The sequence below is a fragment of the Mytilus californianus genome, unplaced genomic scaffold (genome assembly GCF_021869535.1).
Source record: "Mytilus californianus isolate M0D057914Y unplaced genomic scaffold, xbMytCali1.0.p SCAF_6, whole genome shotgun sequence".
Classification (NCBI taxonomy): Eukaryota; Metazoa; Mollusca; class Bivalvia; order Mytilida; family Mytilidae; genus Mytilus; species Mytilus californianus.
Window position 1 is genome coordinate 81,547,257 of NW_026262712.1, and position 18,137 is coordinate 81,565,393.

An 18,137-nucleotide genomic window follows, 5' to 3' on the forward strand; every position below is an offset into this window, starting at 1 on the left:
CTCAGATTGTAAAATATGTACCATAATTGTAGGTTGAATTGGCTTGTTAAATCGATCGTTTTATTTTCATCAATAAATGTCAGCGGCTTAAGCAGAAGTACTATGAATTCACATCTGATCGTCAATTCTATACACGTTGAGCTATCGCCAGGAAATGAAATGATTACTTCTAAAACTATGTAATACTCGACAGTAACTAGCCTGATTATTACTTATTTTATCTGTGTTGGGTCAGTCATTTGTATAATAACTTAATCAATGCGATCTTAAATAGTAGAAACTTTTGCATTGATACCATTGGGTAGGAAGTAGTAATGGTGCAACTGTATACTTTTTTAATTTGAAAATGGATTAAAAAAAAAAGAAATATTTCAATGTAGATACTTCCAGTTCAAGGATTTAACTGAAAGTGAAAATGGCAACGAGAAAAAGAATAGACAGAGCATCCAGTGTAATCATGAAGAACATTGTTGTTGTTAGTTTTATTAGTAGTATTTTGAATACTGTTCTCCTGTGTATTTCAGCATCAAAAGGTAAGAACACATTCTTCCTTTTGAATCCTCTTACATCTTCCAATTTTTATTAATTCGCATTGAGGATTCATGATAAGAATAAGAATATTTTTTTTATTATCATGAATCCTCAAAACTAAGTGGATATAGTTTCCGTTAGAATATAGATTGATTTCTTTTTTTTTTGTACAAAATTGTAATTGGAAATACTTCAAAGAATTTATTTTAGACATGATAGTTGTATAATAGGCTTTTTCATTAGTAGTCCGACACGCGGTACTATGTCGGGCATTGTGAACAACCGAGTTTAGAACGGTTTTGTTTTATAGATTTAATATTTTGTTGTATATCAGCAGGCCCTTTGAGTTTGTTTTCAGTAACTGTGACCATTCTTTGAAATATAGTACAGTATTGTTTATTATTGTTTTTTTTCTTTCATACCGTTATAAAAGAGTTAATTTCTATAGTATGTTTTATGTACTTTCTGTTGGTACACTGATTGATGTTAAAGGAAAAAGCAAAGATCGAAAAAAAATTATTTTAACTCCGCTGCATGTTAATTTACATTGTTTCTGTTCCAAGCCAGAAACCTGCACGTTGTTTTCTTGTGTCATATCTTAATGATTTTTGGTTTATGAGAATTTGGTGTGATCTTTATAACCTCTGTTCATTTTGTTCACAACTTTTTTGAATAGTTAAAATGTGTGTAGTGTGGGTTTTTGCTGGGACGTTGGTAGTGATATATGTTATGATCATTTAAATCACTACGCGTTCACTTAAAATCCATGATTTAGGTTTTTACGGATAACCACGAGGGAATGAAAGCTTATACTTTAGTAGTTTTACTCATGTTGTAAGCAAAAGGGAAGGGAACTCCGAATTTCTAAACAGGTTAACAATCAAGAGAATATTGCCTGAATTTATGGTCTTTTATTTGTTATTTAAAGCCAGGATAACTCCCCCTGAATAAAGAGGTAAAAACAACATCAAACATCACACAACAAATACAACAACTAATGTTTCATAATACGCTACTGAATATTTCGGTAACAGGCTTAACGTTTTATATGTAATGATTTGTTGAAGAAATAATCATAAAAGACAACGCAATATAATATACATTTGGATGAAGTTACGCACACTTTCCAATTTGCTTGTTACATTTTCGTTGGATTAGGCACCACTAATTACAAAGAGCTTATGGTGTTAACTTCGACGTATTACAATAAACTATCAAAATTATAGCACATTACAATGCCAATGTTAATGCTTATACTCTTTAACATCAAACTCTATAGATTATACCATGAAGGCATTATACTCCCATGATTCACTATTGCTAATGCTTATTCTTTTTCTTTAAACTGAACAAATTATTAGTATATGATATGTGGAATACGAGTTCAATATATATACAGCTGAACAAAATTTAGTTTTTTAACAGAATAGTTATTTAATTACAAATAAATTGAACTGCAAATAAATCCTTGCATAGAAGCTACATGCATTGTATATGCAAAAAACGCTACCTTGGATTCACCATTTCAATAAATCTGACTTGAATTCATTTCTTATGTCAAATTCTTCAACTGTTTTTTTTAAAAAAGGCCTACTCTAAAAATGTCTAAAAAAAAGGAAAAGTGATAATGTCAAGCAATTTTTTTCGTAAGAAGCACTGCATACTGGTGACAGCAACAAGCTTTTTTTTTGTTTAGAAATAATTATGGTCGCCTGTACCTCTCCAGTCAGTCTAAAAACTCATTATGAGGGATAGGACGTCTCTTTACACAGACACAAGCGATAAAATACATTAGATTCGGTATCTTACTGTTCGGACTATGCTACTCACTTGGCATGTAAAGAACCATTTAAACAAGTCTTGAGAGTCTTTAGTGTCCTGTTGCAAGAAAACACGTCTGATCATATTCAATATACTCTCTGTGCCGTCAGAACGTACAAAATTAAATAATTACTTTATTTGTCCTCATGCTAAAATGCATGCAGTAGATGACTATGGACGCAAGAAAACAACTCCAAGTATTTCCTAGCAGATCTATGTTGAAATGGAAAACGTTATGAATAATTCATCAATTGTCCGAGTAAACAGTATACTGTACATCAGCACTTTGATTAAGCTGTTATGTCCAATTTTTCACCTACAAGGTCATGGCCAAACAGTCCTTTACATTTTATCAAATTTCACGATATTAATCAAGTCTTCGTATTTCATGAGTATTGCAGAAATCCAGAATATTGTGAATGTCCAAGAAAACTAGTGTACATGATTACAATACAGTCGTCTTTAAAACTGTATATAAATGTATCGATATCATATTCGCCAAAATATAAGATGAAATTAACAGCAGTGTAGTTATAACCTTTATCAACACATCTATCAAGCCAAAAGAAAGAATTACGGGACAAATCGATTAGCTAAAGATTAAATGACAACATAGGGTTACATTCTTTACGTTTTCTCAAATTGCAGATTGCCCTAAACTACGATTTGTCACTTGCTTGCAAAATTTTGAATATTTATACAAAAAAAGGATAGGAAGGTCATTCCAAGCTTTATAAAAAAAATCTGATAATAGAGTCTCTCAGTTAGATGTATATTGATGTGACATATGTTAATAGAATATTGAAATACATGCGTTTATAAATTGTTGCATTTAAGACTACCAAGGGATCAAAACTCATTTTAATTTCTGGGTATTCTTACTTGACAAATTTACAAAAATGATTTTATACAAAAGTAGCTTTATGTGGTTCTCCTTTTTGAATTTGTCTTGGAGTTCGGTATTTTTATTATACTTTTTTGTACTAGGTTGGCATTTGTTAATTGCAGTTTCAAAGCAAATGAAAATTTTTAAAAATTTAGTTTGTGTAGGATTACAACAACACGATCACAACAACTTCTCGTTTACCCCCTGTGTATTATAAAGTCTAGGAAATATAAGAACAAATCAACAAAATTAGCTCATTCCGTGTCGTTTCCATCTATTTGATTATAGGAAGTACTAATTTAACTATATTGTATTAAAAACAACAACATTTTATCATATATGGTAGCATGACCTGTTATAAAACAGTCTATTCGTTAATGCATTTACTACAATAACGCAGACATCTTTTGTGTCAGTGGTTGTACAAGTTTCTTAGTAAATTAACTTTTAATAAGATATACTGTAGTGGCACGATTGAAGTCGCACAGTATTTTTTAGAACGTTAAAAATATAACACTGTCATTCATTCTACTAGGCATTTAGTGCAATGTATTTATGCATTTTATTAAATTGATCGCCTATGTTTGACAACGTTAACGTACTATGTGTTGAAATCTCGTTATTCGTTGTGTTGCCTATAGTTGTTTGGTTTCCATCTCATTGATACATTTTCCACTTTTTTTTTCTCTCTATTTTTGACGAAGGTCGTGGAATGCGAGACTTACGGATGCTAATGCGTCGCGGTTGCGACGGCGGAGACAATGTTAACTATTTGTACAAAGCTTTATATTTCAGAAAGTAGAAGACCTGGATACTTCAAACTTTGTATACAGATGCATTTTGAAACGTAGTTTCTGTCGATTGATGTCCATTGTCCTTGTCCTTATTTTCATTGCTACTTACAAAACTGTATCTTTTTTTCTTGTGAATTACTCCTTTATTAGAGGTTTCCCGATTTGCTATTATCCTATTAGTTACGGTTGGGACGTAACTCAACCGTTAGTGTTGATTTGGAGGTATCATTAATGTCGGAATTTTTTTATTCATCATGATAAAATTAAAGATATCGAATTCCATATCAGCAAAATCTACCTAAACTTTTTATTTGATAACGATTTCACGGTACCTTGAACGCTTCGTTTGTTAATCTCTATGAGATTATTTATTTAGTGCACGAGTGCATGAATCAAACAGACCTTACACGAACTGAGTTGACCCGGCCTTTCGATTATAAATATAGATTTGCGTTTCTGTTTGTTCTTGGTATTGTTTTCAATTTGTTTATATATAGAGAAAAAAGAAAAGAATATTACTTTTTCTCATGTATAAACAGAATTTGAGATACTTACTATCTATGACAGACTTTTTGTAACACGTTGTGTTACTGGAGTTGGTTATATACGTTAACATGACAAAGTTGTCTGATTTCGCATTAGTTCTTGCCTGATTTTAAAATTAGATATTATATAAGTAATCTATTTTAATCATTACAATAGGATACTTTTTTCTTGAAAAGGAGAGAGAGCTTGGATTTTATATTGAGTGAGAAATGGACACCTTTCATCATTTTTTTATCAATAACTGAAGATTTGTTTCTATAAATGCATTCTAAAAAGTAAAACTGAAAGAATATTGAAAAAATAAATATCTACATCTCTATTGCCGATAACACAAATTCCAATGTCTAGAATCATTGAATAAAAAACCAACTAGAACATTGTCATAGTTATAGTAAATTGCACTGACACTCGTGTTCTTGAAATAGTTTATTAGCGTATCTTCTAATTTGACCATTTCATCGTACTTTTATTATTGGTTACATTTCGCATACATGTGTAAGACGATTTTCGTGAACATGCAGAAAACTGTAAGAATGGTTAAGATAAAAAAAAAAAATGAACACCGTAGATAAGTTATAACATTTAATTGCATTAAAGAATGCGAACAATTGATACTGATTATTAAACATGAAATTTGATCACCCTTATGATCTATATGTAAATTAGAGATACTTCCATAGGCGTATCATAATATGTGTGCTGGCTAAAACGAGAGTGCGTATGGTTTTATTTCGATTTCTTCAAAAATACACTATTAATGAGGTTAATTTTGTATTTTAAAATGGCTCATTTTTGTGTATGTTTTCTAAAAGCTTACCCAATAAATTCGAAACCTCATTTTATGTTATGTTGTTATAATAATATAACAGGTGAAAATCAGATAGATTATAAATGTTGTTTATATTTTAGCTTGGTTTTGCCATTGGTATTTTAAGGGAAATAAATCTTAATTACAAAAATTACAAACCGTTCGTGCTACGGTTACTTGTAACGGTTACTTGAAAGCATAATTGATTACACACATCCAAGAAAACTAGTGTACATGATTACAATACAGTCGTCTTTAAAACTGTATATAAATGTATCGATATCATATTCGCCAAAATATAAGATGAAATTAACAGCAGTGTAGTTATAACCTTTATCAACACATCTATCAAGCCAAAAGAAAGAATTACGGGACAAATCGATTAGCTAAAGATTAAATGACAACATAGGGTTACATTCTTTACGTTTTCTCAAATTGCAGATTGCCCTAAACTACGATTTGTCACTTGCTTGCAAAATTTTGAATATTTATACAAAAAAAGGATAGGAAGGTCATTCCAAGCTTTATAAAAAAAATCTGATAATAGAGTCTCTCAGTTAGATGTATATTGATGTGACATATGTTAATAGAATATTGAAATACATGCGTTTATAAATTGTTGCATTTAAGACTACCAAGGGATCAAAACTCATTTTAATTTCTGGGTATTCTTACTTGACAAATTTACAAAAATGATTTTATACAAAAGTAGCTTTATGTGGTTCTCCTTTTTGAATTTGTCTTGGAGTTCGGTATTTTTATTATACTTTTTTGTACTAGGTTGGCATTTGTTAATTGCAGTTTCAAAGCAAATGAAAATTTTTAAAAATTTAGTTTGTGTAGGATTACAACAACACGATCACAACAACTTCTCGTTTACCCCCTGTGTATTATAAAGTCTAGGAAATATAAGAACAAATCAACAAAATTAGCTCATTCCGTGTCGTTTCCATCTATTTGATTATAGGAAGTACTAATTTAACTATATTGTATTAAAAACAACAACATTTTATCATATATGGTAGCATGACCTGTTATAAAACAGTCTATTCGTTAATGCATTTACTACAATAACGCAGACATCTTTTGGTGTCAGTGGTTGTACAAGTTTCTTAGTAAATTATTTATTTTTTTTATGTTATGTTGTTATAATAATATAACAGGTGAAAATCAGATAGATTATAAATGTTGTTTATATTTTAGCTTGGTTTTGCCATTGGTATTTTAAGGGAAATAAATCTTAATTACAAAAATTACAAACCGTTCGTGCTACGGTTACTTGTAACGGTTACTTGAAAGCATAATTGATTACACACATTATTTTTTGCTATCAATACGAAGAATATTCACGTAAAAATTAAATCCAAGTTGCAGCTTAAAATCCTCCAAAAACGTTTAATAATGATTCATAAAAGCATACGTCGACATTAAGTGAATACATCAATTATTTCAAAAGTTTAATGACGGCTCCCACGTACTTCGGTTTGTACAGTCGAAAATTGGGAAACCTCTATTATGAGTAACAGGATACTAATATTTGGTATATATGGAATCCTTCCTAGGTCTTCTTGCACGTCAAACAGGATTCATCCGACCTTGAACTCGTTTAATGGATCAGTGATCACGGTTAAGTTTTATCGTCAGGTCCGAATCTCAGATACTATAAGCAATAGTTAAACTGTATTAGGTGTATGAAATGATTTTGAGGTTTACATGTTCATCTGGCAGGTTTCATCTGACCTTGATCTCATTTTTATGGTCTTCACTGTTTGATTTATAGATTGATTGTTTTGTTTTAAATGTTCAGTGGCAATTATTTCATTCATGTTAAGGACGAACACAAATTAAAAATTCATTCAATAGATAGATAATGTAATAGGGATCGACCAGTATGAAGGGCGGGAAATTCGCTCTGCCATTGGAAAATGAGGGTAAGTTGGATAAGGACATAAATAGAGTCTTGCAACAGGCCACCTACGGACTCCCCAAAGAGTTGTTGCAAGGCTTTTTAACGTGAAAGAGCGTGGCACTCCCTCTATACAAGGCACCGGATTTCACATCGCCATTGTGACTGGACGTGGATAAGAATTTATAAATCCTGCAAAACCAAACGTACGCCCCACTTTCGCAAGGGCTTTTGGTGCACAGTAAATGTTTTAATATGTAGACTTTCAATTAAACATGTTATATTTGCTATACGTATAACAAAAAGGACCACACAAAAGTTATCACAATTTATAAAGTCCACTCCTTAATATAAAAAAGTTATAATGCATAGATTATAAGACATGTAACGACAACATTAAACAATTTAAAAAAATTTACAGTAGTTACAGTAATAGAAATAAAAATAGAACAAATAGAAATATAACACTATTCCAACATACGCAGTCCTACGCCACAATGCTTAATCATCAACAAACTAAACTATAAAAAAATCATAAAGAATAACGAAAGATATAAATTCAAAAGTTTTCTCGAATAAAATGCAAGATTTCTTTAACTAGGAGCGTATTTTGAATAAGAGTAAAATATTCGTTTCCATTTAGAAGAGTAACGAGATCTAAAGACAATCTGTAAAATACTTCTCCGTTCAATTTTGTTTATCAAACATGCATTAAAAACATATACCAGCATTCAAGTTTCGTGGTAAGATAAATAAAAAAATAAATCCTCGTTTAGTCAAAGAAACTATATAATCGCATTAGATGAAAATTTTCTTTTTAAACTCTTTAAGATAATGGTTTCTAGAATCAAATTAATAATAAATTCATGATATGTACCGCAGGATTACATAATATGCAAATTTTGTTCTAAATATGACTTTTCTGCACTATGCACGTTATAATAATTACTCTTCCCATGTCCTTAGATGAGAAAATTAAAAACCTCTTTATTTAAGAATTTCTACGGAACGGAAATAGTTGTAACTTTTATCCTTTTATCTTTTTTTGTACGAAATCAATTCAATTAAGACCAACGTTTACTTGTTTACTTATATAAAGAAAATATCGAATTATCCAGCATTATCAAAGTTGGCAATTGATATCCGATTGAATTTTTCTTAAATGTTCCTGTTAAAGATTTAAATATCGTATATTTACATTGAACATAAGACTTAAATTTATAAGCTGCTTCGCAGTTACATCCAGTTTAAAAAACTTCAATCAAATAACAAATAATGAACTAATTCCAATGCAGAAACAATAAGATATAAACAAAGACCAGCAATACCAACTTTCAATGGTCGGAACAATGGCCTATTGCACTCGAGGTGAGATCGCTTCCACGAGATCACCGTCATATAGTTTCATTATAAGACAAGGGACTATGAAAAGTGTCAAACAAATAAGAGAAAATGAAAAATTTAATTCGTTATACTTTTGGTATAACGATTACAGTAAGAAATTCTTAAATATCAAGAGTTTACTGAAAAAATCACCTTTGGCAGTTTTAACATTCCAACAGCGCCTGCATACGGAGTATATATTTCCAGTTTATACGATATTCCAAGGCTTGTGTTTCCTATCATGATTTCCGTGATAGAGGGTTGATGCTCATAAGAAAGCTGTCAAACCAAGAGTTCCAAGTAGTGAAGTTGAAATCGTCTCTTCGTAAATTTTACAGACGCCATCACGAGTTGGTTGACCGTTATGGAATATCCGTTTCACAGATGACAACGGATATGTTCCAATTGTCGTAACTACAATCCCGTCCTCTTTTCCCCGAATGTGACCTACCGAATTAGACTTATCACCGGGTTTGCACTAACATGAGCAACATGACGGGTGCAACATGTGAAGCTGGATCTGCTTACCCCTCGGGAGCGCCTGAGATTATCCCCAGTTTTTGGTGGTGTTTGTGTTGTTCAGTCTTTTGTTTTCTATGTTGTGTTTTGTGTACTGTTGTTTGTCTGTTTGTCTTTCTTTTAGCCAATGGCATTGTTAGTTTATTTTCGACTCATGAGATGAATGTACCGTTAGTATCCTTCGCCTCTCTTTTAACGATGGAGTCAGTAAGTTCAGATAAAAATATTGTGGGTTGACTGGAAAAACGTTTATCATTTAGAGGGAATATGTTGCCTAACTATCCGCAGCTATTGGGGGCTATATCTGTAATGTGATGTTTCGTTTGGGTTATTGGATTTAGTCATTCACTGTGATTGGTAATATCAGTACAGGAACAAATGTGCGATTAGAGTAACACATTAGATCCCACCAGAATACTAATCACCTCACTTTATACTTTACATTTTCAAAAAAAACAATGAATACTGTCAAGCAAAACGATGAATGCTTTAATCATTTCTTTACATTTCATATTCCAAAAATTATAGTTACCCTTACTTGATTTATGGGAAAGATATTTTATCAGATAAAAAGAAAGTTAAACGTCATTGAAATGAAAACGTGTCATTGATAGGTTTAGACAGTAAGAAAGACAATAAGAGCAAGTTACTATTCCAAATAGTTCGAATTGACGATAAGATGTTGCATAATAACTAAATCTGAAAACAAGCATGTACAAATATTTCACATGTCACATGTTCAACATCGCTAAATTAACATTGTTCATTTACAATATAATGGAATTTTATGCGACTGTCATACAAGTGAGAGGTTTAGCTAGATATAAAACCAGGTTTAATCTACCATTTTCTACATAAGGAAATGCCTGTACCAAGTCTGGAATATGACAGTTGTTTTCCACTCGTTTGATGTGTTTAAGCTTTTGACTTTAACATTTCACAAGGGACTTTCCTATTTGAATTTTCCTTTGAGTTCGGTATCTTTGTTATTTTACTTTTAACATATCCGAATGTGAAGTAATCCTTTGTCTGCTCATAATTCATGTTATATATGGCTGAACTTGGTGGTGGTGGTGGTGGTGGTGGGTGGTGAAGGGAGTGGGGGCCTGGGGGTGGGAGTAGAGGGCACACGCCCCATGTTTGATCGAAAAAAAAAGCAACAGCTCATGTTTCTCACGATTTATATGGTTTTAGGCTGCTCACAATTTTCGATTTTTTTGTTTTGTCATCAACGATCAAAGAGCTCATTCAAACAATATTGAACAAATTTGTATCCATCATCATAGGAGAAAAGAATAAGAGAACCTAAAAAAGACAAAGAAGAAATTCAATAGAAAAATCAATGTAAAATCAAAGGACGAAAGTAACATGTGAGCATGAGAAAAGGGCTTTATTTAGATAAATAGAATAGGGAAACTTATTAAGATATAATAAGCAATCATAGAAGTTTAGTGGTAATCCCACCTAAATTATACGTATGATACTTTCCAATAAGATTTCATCAATTATTGAACGTTGCCTATAATATTTTAATTTTGTTAACGTAAGTAAAACAAGTGCGCGTTGATCGTAGTGATATTGTTTTGTTAATTTATAGTGGTTTCGAGGCAGTAAACAAAGTGCGCGTTGATTGTAGTAATATTGATTTGTTAACACTGAATTCATACATAATGATTTTGTTTTACAATTTGTATTTGTCAAGAGTGTATTTATATCATCAAAACAAAATATATAACATCAATATCCCATTACAAATCTATCAAGAATTGTAATTTACTATTATGAAAAGATTACATTGCATAGCCTGCATATTATAACCTTATAATAGTAATATACGCCTCTGTTAACTAAGAATCAACCCGGAAGAAAATAATTGCAATGAATAACTCTGAATGTATTTGATGTCATGCAGTACAGACATGCGAACCAAATATTTATTGCTGATTCCTCGGTCCGATGGTGTAGGCAAGATTTGTAGAATGAATTCATACTGTAAAAACAATGATATTGTTTATTGAATTCATTATTCGACTTGATGTGAATATGAATCCTTTTTCTTGGCACAATGAAAAATTCAGATGATTCTAAAACTAGAAACAGGGGATATCTCAAAACAAAAGGCTATCATCAAAGAGGATATCTGACGATCGTGAAACTCTAACCAGGGCAAACATATGTAATTTTGATTTTCATTGTCATCTATTTACAGTCAATAAAGTACAGAAAAAATTCCCTTTTATCGATGATGCAGCTGTTCGAGTGCGTTCAAATGAAATTAAGGCCAATTGATTTTCATTTACTGTCAGTACTAGGACCAGTACATTATTTACCAAAAAAACACGAAGATTCAAAAGCTTCTTCAAAAGCTGCCAATACAATATTACAGACATTGCTGCCAAATGTTATTCCTTGAAGATCGCATTAAACATGCTATCAATTTTGATTTTGGTCATTTAGCTCTTCAAATGTTTTGGTTCTTATATATACTTTGCTTTCAAATATTCGGCTTTGGGTGTTCCCGATGAAGACATATCCAGAAAAGCGCTTCGGACGGATACATATTCTAAAGTGTTGTTTTCATGTTTTACAGTTTCTCTCTATCAATTATTGTTTCCTAGACAATATTCCCATAAAATTAAATTAAATCAAAATCGTCATTTAACTGAGAGCTATACATTGTGCAATTCCAATAGTCAATTGCCAGGTGTTTTTTTTTTTTTTGTGTTTTGTATATCTTGAATTTATAATTATTTTTACAGTTGACAGTTTGTGTCTATCTCATGTCTAAGATAAAAGCCATACAAACCTAAAACTTCTTATTTAAGGAAATAAAACCTTAAAGAAGCACGTTGATGGTTTCAATCAACTGTTTTTTTTTGTTTATTTTGTATTGCTGATCATTTTAGATTTTTACAGCTTGCATCTATCTATTAATTTAATCTAATTAAGATAATGGGGGAAACACGCTGACACAACCTATACCAAATGACAATTCAAGAACAAGAACTCTTGTTGAGAAATAATTGATGAATGGTGTTTTGTACATCCTGTATTGTCGATTTGTTTTGCTATTGATGGTTTTAATTGTGCCCTTGGTATTCTCTATTTGTCTGTTAAAGTTTGCAAGAAATATGACAATTTAACGTTGAAATTGACCAAAATAACCATTTTAGAGCAATATATCATATAAAAACGTAATTAATGGTTTGTCTTATTAAAATGTTTGTAGATATATATATTTATCCCGTATTCCTGTCGTTCTGTAGTTTCTGTCTATCTATAATAGATATCAGGATAATCGGCAGACACATTAAGATTATCCAAATATCGCAATTTAATGAAATTCTCATAAAGAATCGTCTTTTTAGTAGATTTAATTGCTGATAATTTCTGTTGTTTTCATTCCTGTCTATTCGTTTCAGTTTTTAAAATAATATGCAAAAATGGTAAAAGCTGATTGCAATAGCTCGCATGCATTTTGTTTATTAAGACAGGTAAGCTAAAACAAAACCCAATCTTCTGACTTCCTCATATCATTGACTTTATCATAAACATATAACCTGAATGTTGATGGTGTTCACTTTGTTATTTAATTATCTCATCAAATATTAACTGTATCAGTACACAGAACTCCGGTGCCTTTCAAAATATATTTGTATTTTGCGTTGCGTTTCATATTATCCTAGTATGAGAATGAGAAATTGGTTGTTGTTCCTTGATTATTTTTTAAAATGCAATCACTCTTGATGATCAAGATAATAGCAGAGACATTCGTGATAATGAGTAATGTCATTTGACGTCAATGTTAGATTCCTTTAATATTTCCTCCAGAACGAGAAGTTAAAGAAACAACAAACACGCGTTCCTCTGCTTCATTTTTAGACTTATACCTCGAATTTGACATAAGCGGTTATCTCAGTACCAGTATCTATGACGAACGAAACGATTTTGATTTTTAAAATAAAATTGTTTGTTATTTTTACCAATTATGTCTATTTGTTTTGCTCACACATTGTTGTCAAGGAATTCTATGCGACTGTCCTACAACTGAAAGGTGAAGCTAGCTTTTAAACCAGGTTTAATCTACCAGTCAAGTAAGGACATAAGGAAATGCCTGTATCAAGTCAGAAATATGACTGTTGTTTTCCATTCGTTTGATGTGTTTGAGCTTTATGATTTTGCCATTTGATAAACGACTTTACCTTGGAGTTCGGTATTTGTGTTATTTTACTTTTTAGAATTTATTTAACGAAAACTATTAATACAAGCAAAATATTATGTAATCCTATTCTCGAATTCAATTCGTGCACTTTTGGATAAACCTCATTTATCATCGTATAATTAGAAAATAATATCACCTTTATTTTGAAATATACACATAAGGATATGTGGTATGATTGCCAATTATACTTTCATTTCAAGAACACAGTACAAAGATGTCACCGATTGCTGACAATTATAATTTTGTTATAATCTGCTAAATAGAATCGCTTACTGTACCAGAATATAGTATGCAGGCCTTTCATATTTCTACATATAGCAGCATGTATGCACGTATGCGAACATTTAGATTATTTTTGTCTACTGCGTTTTATTTTACCTTTTTTCGAGGTCCAGTTGATCATTACAAATGAATCATATCTTGTCTATTTGACAAGATAAAAATATAATCAGATTAAACTCTTTATTATTAAATTGTACCTTTTGGTATTAGTCTACTTAATATTATCTCACATCTATTTATCCAGCGACAATCGAGGATAGAACCTTAAAAGTAGTACATAACGAATTACGCCTCAGCGTATTGGCAAAATGTTTGGACAATTTGGTAGTATAATACATGTAGAGTTTGATTCTTTTTGTAAGTGGATACGTAACATATCCCGTCTTTTCAACTGAATGCTGTTTGAAGAATTGAAATTGGCAAGAACTACCCTTTGAGTAATGAACATCTAAAACAATTGATTATTCTATTGTCGGAGGGACGAAAATAATGACCTATTTATTGCGTAAGATAATTAGAGATTATGGAAGATTTTTCAAACGAGAGGGTGTTTCTCAGCTACAATCTCAACAAAGAGCGACATACCTGAGATGAGATGTGGCCGAGAAACAACCTTGAGTTTGAAAGACTATTGATAATCTGTTTATGGCTATTTTGCCTATGTTTGATGTTTACATTGACAAAGGCACATTCTTATTCTCCGAACCCAAACGCGTACGAGTTACAAACTGATTTCCTGTACATATTGTCTGAATCATGGTGTATCTGTCATCATGCCTCCACTAGAATCTAGTCGAATTTTTTGTCCGCAAGTGAAAGAACAAGCGTTTTGGGGCATGGATCTTTTTTTTCTAAGTGTTTAGATTATTATTTCAGAAACAATAGGAGCTATAACACATTAAATAAAAATCAATTTGAAATATCTAAGAAATCTTAATTTAATATAAAAAAACAAAATAAATTTAAAAAAGAAAACAAAAAGAGGGTTCAATGACCAAAATTCCTGTGAGTCAAACAATTGACTTCTTGTTCAACAGATAATTTAGATATTTCTTGAAATTATTGTTATAAGTCGACAAATTGCGTTTCGTACAAATATAAGGACAAATCAATAATGACCATGAACAAATGGTTTTACTATAATTCTTACTTGTAAGTAAAATTCACTTCGTCTAATTAATCATGTAACAAAGATTACAATTTGAATTAATAAGAAAAAAATTCAATTTAGAAGCTCTAAATTTATGGAACACTTTTTCAACGTCTATCGTATTAATTAACCGGACCACACGAGTATGGTCGGACCATATGAGTATATACGCATATCGCCATGTTCATATGCGTATGGTCCAAATACTGTTATGGTCCGAAAAATATGTATGGTACGCTGTTAGAATAGAAAATGATTGTAACTTAGTGTTTGCACTTTGATAATGATAAAGCATGAGAGATAGAGAGTCAACCCTAAGTCTAAATTTAGTCCCTAATATATCCAATCCAATCTTCTTTAACAAGAAGCGTATTTTGATTAAAAATAAAATTTCATTTTAATTTTGTAGAATGATTAGATGGAACAAAAAGTAAGCTTTTTGTAAGCTGTAGAATACTTATCTGTTTAATGTTATCAATCAAGCATGTATTAAAAACATAGACCAGCATTCAAGTTTTGCCGTAAGGTAAATCAAATATAAATCATCGTTTATATAATCCCACTGAATTCTTTTCAATAATGATTCCTAGAATCATATTAATAATAAATTCATGATATTTAATATTTAATTACATTATATGCAAATTTCATTTTAAATATTACTTTTCTTCACTTTGCACGTTATAATAATAACCTTTTCAATGTTAAAATCTTACTATTTGGGAATTGCAAACGAAAAAACTTGTAATTTTTATCCCTATACCCTTTTCGTATACATTATGCATTCAATGAAGACATACGTTTACATTCATATTCAAAGGCGATTTTCTTCAAATTAATTATCAAAGTATTTAGCAATTACAAAATATGCTTTTTTTCTGACTGTAAATGACGTCTTTACACTAAATCCATTGGATGTTGGATGTGTACTGATTTATATTTTAGTCTTAGATACATGATTTTTTTATGAGTTGTTATTGGCTTTGAACTAGCTGTCAGTAACTGCGAGTACTCTCAGATCTTTACTTAGTATCACTTTTGTTTTGGGATGTATAGATACGCTGCCACGTTCGGTCTGTGATTTCGTTAGATGTATTCTGCTTTGTATCGATCTGAAGAGTTAAGCCCTTTTCAACTGATTTTTATAGTTTGTTCCCCAAGGGTGACTGAGGAATAGAAATATGGTCACTATAAGTCTTCTTCCGAGAGGCAGTAAAACCCTTGCCAAAGTGGGGCGTCCGTTTGGCTGTGCGGGATTTATCAAGTACGCAGCCACGTCCGGTCAAAATGGGGACTTTAAATTCGATGTCTTGTGTGAAGAGAATACGACGTTCTCTGCACGTTAAGAACCCTTACAACAACTCTTTGATGGGTCCGTAGGAGACCTGTTACAAGGCCAAATTTCTGTCCCTATCCAATATACCCTCATTTTCCAGTGGCAGTCGAATATTTTCCCAACCTTATCCCGGATGGCCTCAATTACAACACATACCTAATGTATTTAGAGTTAATTTGTTCTCGTCAATTTATAGTTTGTTGTTAAGTTGTACTGTTACACCACTGTCCCATGTTAGGTGGAGTGTTTTGCGCCAGCAAACTAGTTTAACCCCGCAACTTTCAATATGTGCCTGTCCCAAGTCGGAAGGCTGTAGTTCAATGGTTGTCGTTCGTTCATGTCTGTCATATTTGATTTTCGTAAATTGTTTTATTATACATTAGGCCGTTAGTTTTCTCAAATGAATTGTTTCATAGTTTTCATGTCGGTGCCTTTTATAGCCGACTATACGGTATGGGTTTTTCTTATTGATGAAAGCTAGACGATGCCTATAACTCCTTACATACACTTCATTTGAAATTTTGTGGATAGTTGACTCATTGGCAATCATACCACATATCCTTATTTTTTTTGACACTTTAAACGATGGATTGAATAAGTGTAAGTTGAAATATAGTTTGGGTTAATTAGAAAATCTTAATCTTTTAGAGGAATAATGTTGTCTAATTATCTGCAGCTATTGATTACAATATCTGTAATGCGGTGTTATGTTGGGTCTTTATTGAATTAAGTAATACACAGCAATTTGTAAAAGCTGTAAAGAAACAAATTTGCAATAAGAGTAACACATTCAATCCCATCAGAATAAAAATCACTTCACATTCTACTTTACATTTACAAAACAACTACGGATATTGACAAGGTAAACATTGATGGCATTTATCATGTCTTTACATGTCCCATTAATCTAATTTTGAAGATTTTTTTACCAAAGCATATTGCTTAGTCTTTAGTTTTCTATGTTGTGTCATCTGTACTATTATTTGTCTGTTTGTCTTTTTAGTTTTGGCCATGGCGTTGTCAGTTTGTTTTTGATCTATGAGTTTGACTGTCCCTCTGGTATCTTTCGTCCCTCTTTTGTTACACTTGAATTTATAAAAAAGATATTTTCATCTGTATTCAGATGAATATAAAGTTAAACGTCATTGAAATGAAACGTTTCATTGATTGGTTTAGACAGTGAAAAAGACAATAAGTGTGAGTTAACATGTATAGTGTTCGAATTTCAGATTACATTTTGCATGATAACTAAATTTGAAAACAAGCGTGTGTACAAATATTCAGTTGTTAAACATCGTTAATTTAACATTGTTAATTTACAAAGATGTTATTATTTATCAGCAAACAGTTCAGACTATTTAAACTAGAAACAGAAAAGATAGTACAGCAATTCATATTGCCATACAAAAAATGTGATAAGGTATCAATTTGATGACAGAAAAATAAACGCAATCTAAGATTTCATTCCAAATCCAAAACTACAAAACATCTTCTGAAAGTGTTACTGCATTTAGAAAATTTGACATAATGACACTTTTTCTGTTTTATCAGAACTAATTTCAATTTCAGAAATAGGAAAGATAAAATATTTATTTATTATTTCTATGTAAATCAGATGTAATCGTCTCATATCTTCGGGGATAACGCCCTTAGCCTACATCTTATACTTACATATCCGATTATGAAGTAATCCTTTATCTGCTCATAATACACGACATATAACCAGCGGCGAAACCTGGCGGGGAAAGGGTGTCATTTGGATAAATAGATTTGGGAAACTAATCAAGATAGAATAAGCAATCATAGAATTTCAATGGTAATCCCACCTACATATAAGTATGGTATTTTCCAGTAAGATTTCATCAATGCGCTTATTAAACGTTGCCTATAATATTTTAATTTTTTTCACGTAGGTAAAAAAGTGTGCGTTAATTGCAGTGATATTGTTTTGTT

At 31.4% G+C, this 18,137-nt stretch overlaps 1 protein-coding gene across 1 annotated transcript in view; it reads left to right on the plus strand.

Moving 5' to 3' along the window:
- The first annotated feature begins 320 nt into the window (after positions 1-320).
- LOC127705795 (uncharacterized) overlaps positions 321-18,137 on the plus strand; it is a 74,470-nt gene continuing 56,653 nt past the window's right edge. Inside the window, exon 1 of the mRNA XM_052210143.1 lies at positions 321-533. Coding sequence (XP_052066103.1) covers positions 416-533 — 118 coding nt within the window. The 5' untranslated portion in view covers positions 321-415. The remainder of the gene's footprint in view (positions 534-18,137) is intronic.